The sequence below is a fragment of the Amblyomma mixtum genome, chromosome 2, assembly GCF_055824585.1.
Source record: "Amblyomma mixtum isolate Tamu chromosome 2, ASM5582458v1, whole genome shotgun sequence".
In the NCBI taxonomy this organism is placed as follows: Eukaryota; Metazoa; Arthropoda; class Arachnida; order Ixodida; family Ixodidae; genus Amblyomma; species Amblyomma mixtum.
In genome coordinates this window covers 320,875,552-320,889,773 of record NC_143013.1, presented here as the reverse complement: position 1 = coordinate 320,889,773, position 14,222 = coordinate 320,875,552, and the positions used below count along the sequence as shown (strand labels likewise).

Sequence of the window (14,222 nt, the reverse complement as noted above, 5' to 3'; positions counted from 1 at the left end):
GTACGGAGTGCGGCGAACGAAATTATGGCAATTACAGGGTGTAACAAAGGTATATTATTCACCAATCTAATAGCTCAAATCCAAACAGCTTTAAGAGGCTTTGCACTCTGTAATTGTATCTGGTTGCCACAGATGAGATTTTCTTTACACTGCTTGCATAATAATAAGAAAAGAATACATGCGATAGTGGGTTTTATGGATTTCATCTTATCCACTGTCAAATCAGCGAGTTTTCACGTTAACGAGAGGTAAATGCATTAAAAACGTTGAGTCCCGAGAAAAATCGTTCATAACTTGCATCCATATACTCTATGCATTCACCTTATCCACTGTCTGATGTTCACCTTATCCACTGTCTTATCGACTGTCTGATATCCACTATCTCATATAGGTTGATTTTCCCGTGATTTAGCTTGCATTCAATTCCTCCGAACTGGATCCAAGTGTTAACAGCCAGCCGTCGGCAGTGTACACATGCCAATTATTACTGACGGTCTGCGTACTGACGGTCTCGTCAGCCTTCAGCCATGTTTCGCTGACTGACAAAAACTTGTCGCGGGAGGTCCTGATTCAGAATCTTACCACAACATTTGGTTTATCTTTATCCTTGGATGGCACACGATGGGCCACATCAATGTCTTCCGCTTACAGCTCGATTCCTAGAGAAGTGGCCATTGTCTCCACTGTCGTCTTTAGATCCTGATCTGCAACAACTGGAAGCCCTAGGATTTATACGTTTATGTTCTTTCTGTGCTGCTTAAGCTCGACAATCTCCCTCATTGCCTCAGTCAGCTGTCATGTGATCTCTTGATTTTCTTTATGAATCTCTTGGTTTTGAATATTCACCCCTATAAGCTCCCGCTTAAAGCTCTCAACGTCTCTTCTGAACTCTTCCCAGCTCACAATCATGAACTCAATTGACTCACGCATTTTAACAGATTCAGATTTAATTTCTGTGCTGGAGCCTTCAACCTTGATGAAATGAGCATTAATGTCGGCTGCGAAAGTATCTATCTTAGTGGCTAATTCGTTTATGACCTTGACAATCTTTTTGATACTAGCACGGCATTCTCAGGAAGCGCCTTCTCCACGTCATCAATGCGACAAGGATTTCAGCATGCCATATAGTTAGGAGAGCCCATTTATTGCTCTAGAGGAGGCGACCACATAACAACAGTGCGACGATACTTTAGAAGAAACATGACAGCATAGTGTGATAGCGCGAGCGACTAGCGAACCGGCGTTGGAACGATGATTCAGCGCTGCTAATAAGCTGCGCACGGCACGCTAGCGTGCGCTATAAGAACACGATGCTTTGGAAAGTAAAGCGCTTTTTCTATTCGACCATGGTCGCTGCTCGTCATAGTTATTACAATGGCGACGAGTACGGGACCCGTCTAGACTGGCCTGCCAAGCGTGCCTGGGCAAGATAGGACGTCGCACATCGTAAGCCGCTAAGGTGGACTGCAAGCGACTGAAGGCCAGGGGCAAGCAGCGGACAACGGATCCTTTGCAACAGAACTTTTGCCAATGACAGGACTCCCTGTTGCTGTAGGAGCAAATGATACTTTCATGAGCTCCAAAAGAAGGAAGATCAAATAGCAAAGCCGATGTTTCTGACCACACGGCACAACAAAAGTGCGCGCAAAGGCGATGGTGGGCTAGTTAACAAACTCTACACACTTTGATCTCGATTGGAAATGGAAGCACAGAAACCGCCGGTGGCTTCGTGGGCGTAAAGAAAGGAAAGTTAAATGATATTAGCATACAGGATATAGTCCGCTTACTGGCTTTTAGGACGGGATGGAAGAGAGCAGAGAAAGTGCACGATAACCGCAAGCACCAAATTTAAACACATCCAATCCAGTTTAGGCAATGCATAGGTGGCCTACACCACTGTTTCGGAATGGAGTTGGTTAATTCTTTATTAATTTACGGTCTTGTGCGGGGCCACTCCTTGTGGGGATAGCGACTTGAACAGTTCCCCTTAATTGATAATGCAGTTTGGAAACGGGGTCATGAGTCTGAAAACGCTTTTTATTTCGAGATGTTCGCGCTTTGTCCAAAACACTGAAACTGAAACGATTCCTTCAGTGCAGGATACATTTTCTCGACACACCTTGGCATGTACGACCACCATAATCTCAAAACGCTATGTACGCGAGAGCCGACACCGTTACTAGGCTAATACGTTCTGCATGTGTAAAGAAAGTCCATGGAGTAGTAACCTGTACCCGCTGCGGCTTGTATGCCTCAGTCTAAATTAACTGCCCGGTTACAAAAGCCTTTTCACATCAATCTACTGATGTCTACATGTAAAATAACATTAGAGCATTCAAGCTATAGGAAGGACAGAATGTTTGTTTTTGCTGGAATTAGTGAGACCTGGAGAGATTACGCGAAATACAGTGCTTATGTTAATCTTTAGCGTGATTAAAACTGGGCTATTAAAGCAAAATAACGATTCAGAAGGGCGTGCTGTCGGGCTAGCTGGTGTTGCTTCATGTAAAGAAATAAGCGCAAAAAAAGAGAAAAAGGACAAGGGAGAAGACGCACTCATGACATATGAAAATATCATTGAAAACGAAAAGTGGCCATGAAACCTTGATTGCCGTTCTTGTAGGAACGCATCCATATACAATATACTGTATGCGGGGAAAAGAAATTGTGCTGAAAATAAAACTGGAGTAATTTAGGTAAGGATCGAACCCAAGGACATGGGTTGCGAGAGGGGAACGCTACCGTTTGGCCATGTAAGTGTTTTAAAATTTATTATCGAAGGCCCTTTAGTTCAGCATGTGTAGAAGGAGGCATTGTGGAGGATTAGTGTGTCGCATGATCGGGTATATGCTAATAAGTGCTCTAATGAGAAGTGCCAATTGAGAAAGGTACTGCGGGTGTAGCAAGGGACTCGGGTGGCATCATGCAGGTGCGCTGAGAATCTACGCAGATGAGGGGCCCAGTGTTTCATTGCTTGTAGTGTCAGTTGTGGACATGGAAAGCAAGCGACCGAAACCAGCAAGTTGCGAAAGGCCCACCTTCGCCGGGGCACGTCTTGCAGCATCGCTCCGGCAGCAGCACGGGCTCCTCGCAGGTGGGCTTGGGGCAGTCGTTCTTGATGTTCTCGCAGCGGACCCGGGCCACGACCCGCTTCTTGCGGTGCACCTGCGGGGAACAGAGGCGTCGCTTTCTTGGAAAGAGCAACACAGCGCAACAGACACCGAAACAGCCGATACAAACGTGCGGTGCAACTCCTCTGAGGCAACCCACCGGCGGGCACAGACGCTGAGCATATTTATATTCCGAAAGACTGCGCGAGTGGCGATGCTCGGTGCGTTTACGTGAAGGTCGACTGGTGCTCTTCACTAACATGTGAAGAATCGACAAAACTCGGGCGCTATCGCTCGGCCAGCGCAACGCCTCAAGACGGAGACCAAGTGCGTCTACTGCCAAATATATTCGAAGCGTTTGTGTCATAAGCATAATGGAAGAGAACGCGTTTTCCTAGCATGCGGTAATTCAAAACACACTCTCATTCACACCGATGACGGTCGGTTTAACATCAGAATGGTGTTAAAGCATTTAAAATGGCCACGTTTGTATGACTTTTCTACAGTGACGCAGGCTCACCAAACTGGCTAATGTATGTTCAACACTCAATAGAATTTTAACTTGAATGTCTTCAATAACTTTTCCGTGGATAAAAACGGAGGGGACAGAGAAACGTGTGAGCGCATGCCTGCGTTTTGGTAGTAGAGATGTTTTTTACTGAGTAAGGCCCAATTATAAGTTCAGCGTTGTGTTGCTAACTTCTATCGTTTTAGCGCTAATGGAAATCTCGCCGTTTTACGATAGCTGTCCGTGTGAGGTTACGAAATATCAAATGAGCAGTGCTATTCCAAGCATGCTCGAGTGATGTGATGGGCTGTCTACACAAGGGCCCCACAGGGATGCGTGTTATTCAATTCCTTACGACTCAATTTTTATACAAAAGGGCTTCTCAGAAGACAGGTGGGGAAAGTAAGTATCGACGGAGGTACGGGCAGCGTTGCTGATTTCGCGCTCACATGTAATGGCGCAGTGTAGGAAACATGTAACCCCTTGGACTTAGTAGTATTACTCGCCATTGACCACTTGTTGCCGCAGGTTTTAGAATATTCAAAAATTTAAAATACGAACCCAACATTACACCACAAATGTTAGTTTTCGATTCCGAAGCCCAACGTCATACGTGTTTCGAATATTCGGGACGGACCCAATATCCGGGCATGCAATGTTTTGTTGACCCGCCGCGGTGGCTCAGTGGTTAAGGCACTCGTCTACTGAGCCGAAGTACCCGGGTTCGAACCTGACCGCGGCGGCCGCGTTTCGATGGGAAAAGTCGTCCGTGTGCTGTGCGATGTCAGTGCACGTTAAAAGATCCCCAGGCGGTCGAAATTTTCCGAAGACCTCCACTAGACCTCCACTACGGCACCTCTTTCTTCTTTCACTTCCACCTTCCTTCCTTCCCTTACAGCGCGGTTCAGGTGTCCAACGAGATATGTGAGACAGATACTGCGCAATTTCCTTTTTTCAAAAACCAATTTGCTTCCTTTTAAGTTTTGTTGCTCGCGGGAAAGGCCCGGGTTCGAACCCGACCTCGGCGGTCGCGTTTCGATGGGAAAGGCGTCCGTGTGCTGTGCGATGTCAGTGCACGTGGTGGTGGTGGAAAACATTTATCGTCTATTAAATTTTTACAGAGAGATCATTGGGGCAGGCCTATATTGGCCCTTTCCCCTCACAATACTAGGTGGAGCCCCTATTCTGGGGCTCCTTTGGCAAGCAGCGAAACCCGCGTCTGGTAAACCAAGGCCTTTTGGGTCTTTAGGCCTTCACAGCTGAGCAGGGCCGCCTCCCAGTCCTCTCTGGTAGGGTTGCGGGGGGGGGGGGGGGGGGGGGGGGGATTCGAATCGCCGGAAGTGTGGTACCACGTGTCACCCCCACGTGACCTGCCACATGATTGGCCCATGTGACCGGAATGAGAATGATGGGCGGAGCCAACGCGCGGCGCGAAATTCGAATGTCTGAAATAAATACCGAGGTGAAAAGATGGGGGCTTTGGAAGCGATCAATATCTAATCAATAATAACAAAATAGAAACACCAGTAGTAAATGAAGATGGATTAAGGTCCATTACAGTGAATTAATGTGGTATAATGTGGGTATAATGTGACTTAATGATACATTGGAATGAATTAAAGGTGAATTAGAGTAATCAGTTGTATATTATTGTAAATTAAATGAGAATTCCAAATAAAATGAATTAAGTCTGAATTCAATGGGTTATTTGTCGATTAATTGTGTCAAAATTGCGAAATAAGTGTGAATGAAATGAATTAATTGTGAATTAAATTAGAAATAATTATAGAGTAAGGTGCGTTAACTGTGGTTTAAGGTTAATTACGTGATTCGATTGTCAGACGAGAGGTCACCATCGACATAGAGGCCAAGAGGAGCAACTAGAGGCGACGAGGAGACGTCAATGCTTTCGCATTACTACAATGTTTCCGCAGCGCCCTCTACCCTTTTTTCATCAGCCCTAAAAAGCCAAAGAGGCGGACAGGTGTGCGCATCACTGTGCCGAGCTAGACACGTCCGCACCTTTATCCTTGGCCGCACTATGAGTCACTCGGCGCTCCAAACCCGCACGTTGATAAGAGTTGCAGACGATAAGGCGACGTAAGCTAACGCTGGTTGCACACACAACTCTTGGCAGACAGCTGCACACCGTGAACGTAAACAGGATCCTTTGTTTCACTGTTTTGCTTCCGACGTCGCCAACAAGCGCAGGAAAAACGGTGAGCTCATAGGCTAGGCTGCGGAGCGTCTTCTCTTCTAGGGGCCCCGCAGGAGCTTCTTCCTCTCATCATCTTTCCGCGCAAGCAAGCCCCAGAACAAGGTTTACCCGGGAGCGGAGCTATTGCGCAAACACGAACTGGCCTCCAGTCTCCCGGAGTTTATGCCGCCGGCCTACAGGCGCACAATCCTCGGCGAAAGCCGTGAACAGGCTACGCAGGGCAGCACCGGGCAACAACAACTCGGTGTTTTACGCGGCTGTACTCACTGGTACGCTGCAGCTAAGGTCGCGAAGATGACCCCCCTCCCCCCGGTTTATTATTTCGCGTCAAAACAACACTGCACTTCAGGTCAGTCGAATAATATTGTCACGAATATTACACAGCACACAGAGACACAAGAACTGCTCCAGTCTGCCGAGCAGTCACCAGCAAGAAGACGAACCACTCCTTCTTCCTCGTCACAAGCGAGATGGCGAAGCACTTCTTCTTCGTCCACTTCTGAGCTGTATCATTGCTCCCTCCCCTGCAGCATCGCCTCGATGCGGGCCGCTTTCACAGAGGGGAAAATGGGTTAGACACGGAAAGTGAGACACAGCTATCACGACACACAACCGGCGGCACTCAGCGTCAAGTACAATCAGCAGGACGGTCGTGGTACGGCTTCATACGAACGACGTGCACAACATCCGGATGCGGTGGTCTGCGCGAAGGGCGGCCTGGGGTTGCCGGTGAAACTTCGTACGTCACGTCGCTAATGCGGGGAAGAACTCGGTAAGGTCCGAAGTATCGGCGCAGTAATTTTTCGGACAACCCACGGCGACGAACTGATGTCCAAACCCACACGTGGTCGCCTGGTTCGTACGTAACAAATCGCCGTCCGAGATTGTAGCGGTCAGCGTCGGCGTGCTGTTGACGGTGTATTCGCTGCCTGGCCAGTTGACGTGCTTCTTCAGCCCGCTGAACGAAAGTGGCGACGTCAAGATCTGGCTCTAGGTCACACTGAGGGTCGACGGGCAACATGGCATCCAAAGAAGTAACAACTGGACGACCGAAGACAAGCTGGAAGGGCGTGAGCCGCGTTGTCTCTTGCAGGGCCGTATTGTAAGCGAACGTTACGTATGGGAGAATTTGGTCCCATGTTTTATGCTCCACATCCACATACATGGAGAGCATGTCGGCCAGGGTTCTGTTAAGGCGCTCTACTAAACCATTTGTCTGTGGGTGGTACGCTGTTGTACGCCTATGGCTGGTGTGGGTCAGATCTAGGACTGCCTGAGTCAAGCGGGCTGTGAAAGCAGCTCCACGGTCAGTAATTATAACCGCAGGAGCGCCATGACGCAGCACGATGTTGTGTACAAAAAACGTAGCCACTTCGACAGCAGTTCCGTTTGCAAGCGCCGTTGTCTCAGCGTACCGCGTCAAATAATCCGTCGCGACAGCAATCCAACGTTTTCCAGTGGATGACTTCGGGAAAGGGCCGAGTAGGTCCATTCCCACTTGTTGGAAAGGCGTCTTCGGAGGCGCTATGGGATGAAGAAATCCTGCGGGTTTGAAGGGAGGAGACTTACGGCGCTGGCAGTCGCGACAGGTTTTGACGTATGTCCGCACTGATGGAAGTAATCTTGGCCAGTAGTACCTCTGCCGAATCCTCGCTAAGGTACGACTGACCCCCAGGTGGCCGGCAGATGGTTCGTCGTGGCAAGCGCTCAAGATATCAGGTCGCAACTCGGACGGGACTACGAGCAGAAATGTTGCAGTGTTGCTCTCAAAGTTGCGCTTGTAGAGGACGCCGTTCTGCAGAGTGAAGGATTTGAGTCCACGAAGAAAAACACGAGGAATGCGGGGACCGTCGCAGCCTTCCAGGTACGCGATGAGCGGCGCTAACTCTGGGTCTTCCCTTTGAAGCTGCGCCATATCGGTTGCGCTAACAGCACCAAGGAAAGAGAAGTCTTCAGTGATTTCCGGGGAAGCAAGGTCCACTGGCGCGCGTGATAAACAATCCGCATCTTGGTGCTTCCGCCCCGACTTGTACACGACCGTTACGTCGTACTCCTGCAAACGGAGGCTCCACCTCGCCAACCGCCCAGATGGATCTTTGAGGCTGGCCAGCCAGCATAACGAGTGGTGATCACTGACAACGCGAAATGGTCTTCCGTATAGGTATGGGCGGAACTTACTGATGGCCCAGACTACCGCAAGACATTCTTTCTCAGTCGTTGAATAGTTGCATTCCGAGCGCGAAAGTGTACGGCTTGCGTATGCGATGACTCGTTCGGCGCCATCCTGCCACTGTACCAGGACCGCCCCAAGGCCTACGTTGCTAGCATCAGTGTGTATGTCAGTTGCTGCGGCGTCATCGAAATGGGCGAGTATCGGTGGACGTTGCAGGCGGTGGCGGAGCTCCACGAAAGCATCCTCTTGGTCGCTTCCCCACAAGAAGGGTGTGTCGTCTCTGGTCAGCGCTGTTAAGGGTTCAGCTATTTTGGAAAAATCTTGGACGAATCGTCGATAGTAAGAGCACAGTCCCAAAAAACGTCGAAGGGTCTTTTTGTCAGTGGGACGCGGGAAACTAGAGACAGCAGCGGTCTTGTCGGGATCTGGGAGAACACCGCGCGCGCTGACAACATGGCCGAGGAAACGAAGCTCCTCAAAACCGAAATAGCATTTCTCGGGCTTGATCGTAAGTTGCGCACATTGGAGCGCCCGGAGCACTGTGCGCAGCCGCTCCAAGTGTTGCTCGAAGGTGGGCGAGAAAATGACGACATCGTCCAGGTATACGAGGCACGTCTGCCACTTGAGCCCAGACAAGACAGTGTCCATCATGCGTTGGAAAGTGGCCGGCGCTGAGCATAGTCCAAACGGGAGCACCTTAAATTCGTATAGACCATCAGGCGTCACAAAAGCAGTTTTCTCGCGGTCTCGCTCGTCCACCTCTATCTGCCAGTAGCCGCTTTTGAGATCCAAGGAGGAAAAGAACCTGGCATCACGTAGTCTGTCGAGTGCATCGTCAATCCTGGGGAGCGGGTAAACGTCCTTTTTCGTCACATTGTTCAGTTTGCGGTAATCGACACAAAATCTCAGGGTGTTGTCTTTCTTTTTCACGAGGACTACCGGTGACGCCCATGGACTTGTCGACGGTTGAATGACATCGTCGGCGAGCATTTCGTCCACTTGCCTTTTAATGGCTTCGCGTTCCGTCGAAGAAACGCGGTATGGGCGCTGGCATACGGGTGGTGTAGTCTCGTTGGTGATAATGCGATGCTTTGCGACAGGCGTACGACCGACCCTGGAGCTTGTGGCAAAACAACCCGCGAAGTCGGTTAGAAGCGCCGAGAGAAGAGCCTTCTGCTCAGGCGCCAAATCGGGATTGATTCTGACGGACGGAAGGACAGGACATGGTGGGGCCTGGTCTTCAGGGCTTGTCTCCAGGGCGCACACTTGAGGCACCACAGCGAAGTCATGCAGGAAGGCGACAGCCGTGCCCTTGGCGAGGTGCTGCAACTCGTTGGCAAAATTTGTAAGGAGCACACTAGCACAACCGTCTTGTAGTTGGACGAGCCCGCGAGCGATGGCTACTCCTTTCTCGAGCAGCAGGGGTACGTGGCTATCAGCGACACCTTCGTAGTCGTGGAATAGGTTTGGTTTGGTTTATGGGGTTTAACGTCCCAAAGCGACTAAGGCTATGAGAGACGCCGTAGTGAAGGGCTCCGGAAACTTCGACCACCTGGGGTTCTTTAACGTGCACTGACATCGCACAGTACACGGGCCTCTAGAATTTCTCCTCCAAAGAAATTCTAGCCGCCGCGGCCGGGATCGAACCCGCGTCTTTCGGGTCAGCAGCCGAGCACCATAGCCACTGAGCCACCGCGGCGGCGGAGTCGTGGAATAAATCATTCCTCACGAGAACTAGCACACTGGACCGGGGTGGCACCATTACGTCGTCGTCAACAAGTCGCAGAGCAGTGAAGCGTGAATCGTCTGTGTCAGTGCGTGCCACGGCCCGTTTCGTCGAGAACGTGACCCGTGATTCGTGGAGGTCAATGACAGCACCGTTCGTGTGGAGAAAGTCAAGACCGAGGATCAAGTCCCTCGAACACTCACGGAGGACTACAAACTCGCCGACGTACACAAAACCACGGATATCGACACGAGCTGTGCACCTGCCGGCAGGGATAATCAGGTGACCCCCAGCAGTGCGAATGCTAGGCCCCGACCACCCCGTCAATACTTTCTTCAGTTGTACGGCAAGGGCCAGGCACATGACAGAATAGTCGGCACCAGTATCCAGCAAAGCGGTCACGTCGATTCCGTCAATTTTGACGCACAAATCGGAGGTAGCGCGTCGGATGCTGTCGCTACTCGCTCCCGGAGAAACATCGTGGCGTGGTAGTGGCGCAGGAGGATCTTCACAAGTCCCGGCATCAGCGGCCTTGCCTCCAGAGGCCGCTGGAATCAGTTTTCCCGGCGTGGACTGGGAGAACGGCGTCCGGAGTAGCCTGCGGCTTGACGGGGGCTTGGAGAACGGTAGCGTCGCGGCGACGGTGATCGAGCCTCCTGGTGGCCTGACGTGATGTGGTTCTGGCGCGACGACAGATGGAATGCTATCTCCTGCGGTCGTTCCCCGTTCTGAGGGCACGGGTCGTCCGGCGCGAAACCACGCAGGCCCACGCGGCGGTATGGGCACGCCCTGTAGAGGTGACCCGCCTCGCCACAGTGATAGCAGAGGGGCCGACGATCCGGGGCACGCCACACTTCACTCTTTCGCGGTCGCTGATAGGCTGGCGGAGCGTCACCACGAGGGGAGCTCGACGAGAGCACTGCTGGAGTCGCGGCAGTGACGTCGTACCCAGGGGCCTGGCGCAGGACGGACGCATACGTGGGCCTTGCATCAGGCTGGCGAGGAACCTCGGAAATATGGTGCTGTTGTGCTGCCAGGCGCACCTCGTCCCGGATGACTTCGCTCAGTGGCGTGAAAGATGGCGTCTCGGACGGCGTACGGAAGGCCTGCAGTTCCTCTCTGACGACAGATCGGACCAGCTCGCGTAGAAAGGCCGCGTCGATTCCGGGAGGCATGGAGATGGGATCAGGCCCGAAGGTGTTGACGTCGCGATTGTACTGGCGGGCTCGCTGTTCCAGCGTCTTCTCCATAGTTGCCGCCTCGGTGAGGAACTCTGCCACAGTGCTTGGTGGGCTGCGCACGAGTCCTGCGAAGAGCTCTTGCTTGACACCCCGCATGAGGTGGCGAAGCTTCTTGTCTTCTGTCATGTTGGGATCCGCGCGCTTAAAAAGGCGAGTCATGTCCTCGTAGTACATGCGTACACTCTCGTTGTGGCGCTGGTTGCGCGAGTGTAACGCAGCTTCTGCTCGCTCTCGACGGTCTGCATTCGGAAAAGTGGCTTTAAGATTGCGGCAGAAAGCTTCCCAGGACGTAAACGAAGCTTCATGATTTTCGAACCATGTCCGAGCCGACTCTTCAAGTGCAAAATAGACATTGTGGAGCTTACGGTTGTCACTCCAGCCGTTGTAACGGGCAACCCGTTCGAATATCTCGAGCCAACCCTCGGCGTCCTCGAACACGTCGCCATGAAACGACGGGGGTGTTCGTGGCTGATGACAGAGGATGTGCGCCGGGAGCGTGGTCTCAGTTGCCATGGCAGCTGGTGCCTCCGAAGGCCGGGGTTGCGTCGCCCTGGTTGCAGCCGGAAGGAGTCCAAATTCAGGGGACGCTCCACGGAGGCGGCGGCCGCGGCGCTGGTGAACTGGGGTGAGATCCGTATTGGTCGGTAGCCTACGCGGGTCTGGAAGCGTACCCCGCACCTCCACCAGATTTGTCACGAATATTACACAGCACACAGAGACACAAGAACTGCTCCAGTCTGCCGAGCGGTCACCAGCAAGAAGACGAACCACTTCTTCTTCCTCGTCACAAGCGAGATGGCGAAGCACTTCTTCTTCGTCCACTTCTGAGCTGTATCAATATTCCCAAAACACGCCATATAGTTGAGTTGTCTGCACACAAGTTTTGCCAAACATAAGGTAATTGCCGAGAGTTCCAATATATCGATGAGATTTTATAATAACGTTCCACAGCCGGCTCTACATCACGAAAGTGCAGCTGCATTCACTTTAACGACCTAATTCGATGCATATTTAGGCACCTAATGTGTGCGTGTACAGCCTTTGTAAAAACGCACAGGCCACTGTGTTTACATCTGGGGCAGGAAGTGCGGCTACTCTACAACTCCATTATCCTATGCACAGATCTAGCTGTCCGAGCGTGGAGCATATTAAAATATACAACAGCAGTTGAAAATTCCCAAAAGCAAGGGAAAGCATTTCTATCTTTCGCTGATTCAGTCGGTCTAATTTTTCAGTCTTGCTAAATTGCACCTCAGCAATCACAAAGTTTCACGGCATAATGCGCATCAAGCTTGCCCCACCAAAAAAAAACATAAAAAAGAAACTAAACCATGTGAGGACGCCCTCCACGAGATGCCGAAGGCACTTCTACTCCGGTTGCTTGTGGAGATCACGAGCGAATGGAAAGCCACCTAAGTGCCTTACTTTAAGTGGACACATCGACCGCGCCGCGACGAAGGGAGAAAAGTGGAAGAGAATATAGAGAAAGAAGTGGAGGCGCCCAGAAACCACGCATCATTCGGCGTAATACAAATCAAGCATTTACAAGACGTGTTTGTCGAGCCGTAGGAAAGTTCTCCAGCGATGACTGGGGATTCCTCTGCAAACTCTCGAATGGGGAACGCGAAGCGCAATCCCCTCAGGAGATCTCGCACGGAGGATGCGAATGACATCCGCGCTACGACCATTCGGAAGTGGCGTGCTACATCTGCATCTCATCGCGTAGTGCTGTTCACAAGAGACGGTTGCTTGGAATACTAGGATACGACGTTTTAGCCCAAGCCTTACCACACACACAGCTCGCTGGGCTCAGAGGGAAGCCTACGCAGATCAACGGAGACGAGCCCGGCCAAGCCTGCAAGGAAAGAAGCCTTCCCTGGGGCCTCGTTTCCGTAACGACATTTTCAAGTGCGCCGCGCGAAAAAGAAAGCAGGAGATGGAAAGAGCACGAGCGTCGCAGCGCCACCAGATGAGACAGGCGGAGAACAGCTACCACCATCATCATTGCGGTGTTGTCATCCAGTAGGGGTTCGCCGGTGTGCGCATGACTTGTCCCCTTGTGCCGCTTTCTAATTTTTTCAAAGCGAAAACTTTACTAGCCTAGCGGCACCGATTTCGTTGTTTCTGCACGAATGACCTTGAGCAGGAGGAGAGGAGCTGTGTAAGTAACCACGTGACGTACCACGTGACTCGCAGGAGCTACAGCCGCGCGCTCCGCCGCCGCCGCGGCTGCTGCGCGCTGCTTGTCCAGGGTATCGCTGCGGACCAAGCAAGACAGTCGAAGCCGACGTCCTCGAGAGTGGGTACTCGCAGACGTCAGGCTGAGTGTGATCATCCGGTCGACATTGCCAACCACCCAGCTAACTCTTGTCATGAAAGCGAAAGCTCTGTTATCAGCTGGTTAGGGATAGGCATAGGTCCGCATGTCTAGCCAGGGCTAACCGCAGCTAAATCGAGGTGGTACCAAAGCTTTAGCTTGCATAACCACGGTTAGCTGAACTGAACCACAGCCATTTTTTTTTTTAAAGAAACACGACTTGCGCTTCACACGCTTTTTATCCCTATGTGAGCTTCAAAGAAAGCATCGTTGGAAACATGGCCGTATATAGTGGTACCGAAGGCTCTCTTGACGCGACAGTCGCAGCCTAACTGCCATTCCCTCAGGTTCGTGTCGCAACCCTTAGGCAGTAATTGCTTCAGTTAGCTGAAACCAGCAGCAAGCTCTTGACGAGGAACGCGATACACGTCCTTCTGATGCAAGCCACTCGCTTCGCGCATGGGAGCCGCTGTTGAGCAATGCTCTGTTTCTGAAAACTCTTCGTACTGCCGGCGGTGCTGCAAGTGTGGACTACCATGGCGTGGACTAACTAGAGGCGTGCCAGATTGCGTGCTTCGCACATGGATGGCGCCACCCTCGGCGCTCATTACCGATAGCGAACCGGAACCTTGCCTTCCGAGTACATCCACTGATCTCTCCAGACAGTACGTATCTTAAGCAGGATGTGCAAAGCCCGCTGGTGCTCTGCGCGGTCACTGCCAGGCGCGGCTAATGTATTCACGCGATAGCGTTAAGGAGCTCATGTCGCAGAAAATCCGGCGTCGTCAGCGTCGGCCGTCGGCTACAGGTGGGCCGCCTAGGTTCCGTGACCTTGTGCCGTCATCACAACCTGCCCACTGCATTGTGAGCAAACTGCCCACCGTGACAGGTGGCAGTTAAATTAATGACTGGTCGCGAGAGGTGGCTCG

The 14,222-nt window shown here is 51.7% G+C and overlaps 1 protein-coding gene across 2 annotated transcripts in view; it reads right to left on the bottom strand.

The window, feature by feature from the left end:
- The window catches only part of LOC149365150 (dorsal-ventral patterning protein Sog-like), a 209,030-nt gene that overhangs the window by 63,378 nt on the left and 131,430 nt on the right, over positions 1-14,222 (bottom strand). For both annotated transcript variants that reach the window (XM_089575241.1, XM_089575240.1), the window contains exon 3: positions 3,039-3,165. In XM_089575241.1, the coding sequence (XP_089431367.1) occupies positions 3,039-3,165 (127 nt within the window). The remainder of the gene's footprint in view (positions 1-3,038; positions 3,166-14,222) is intronic.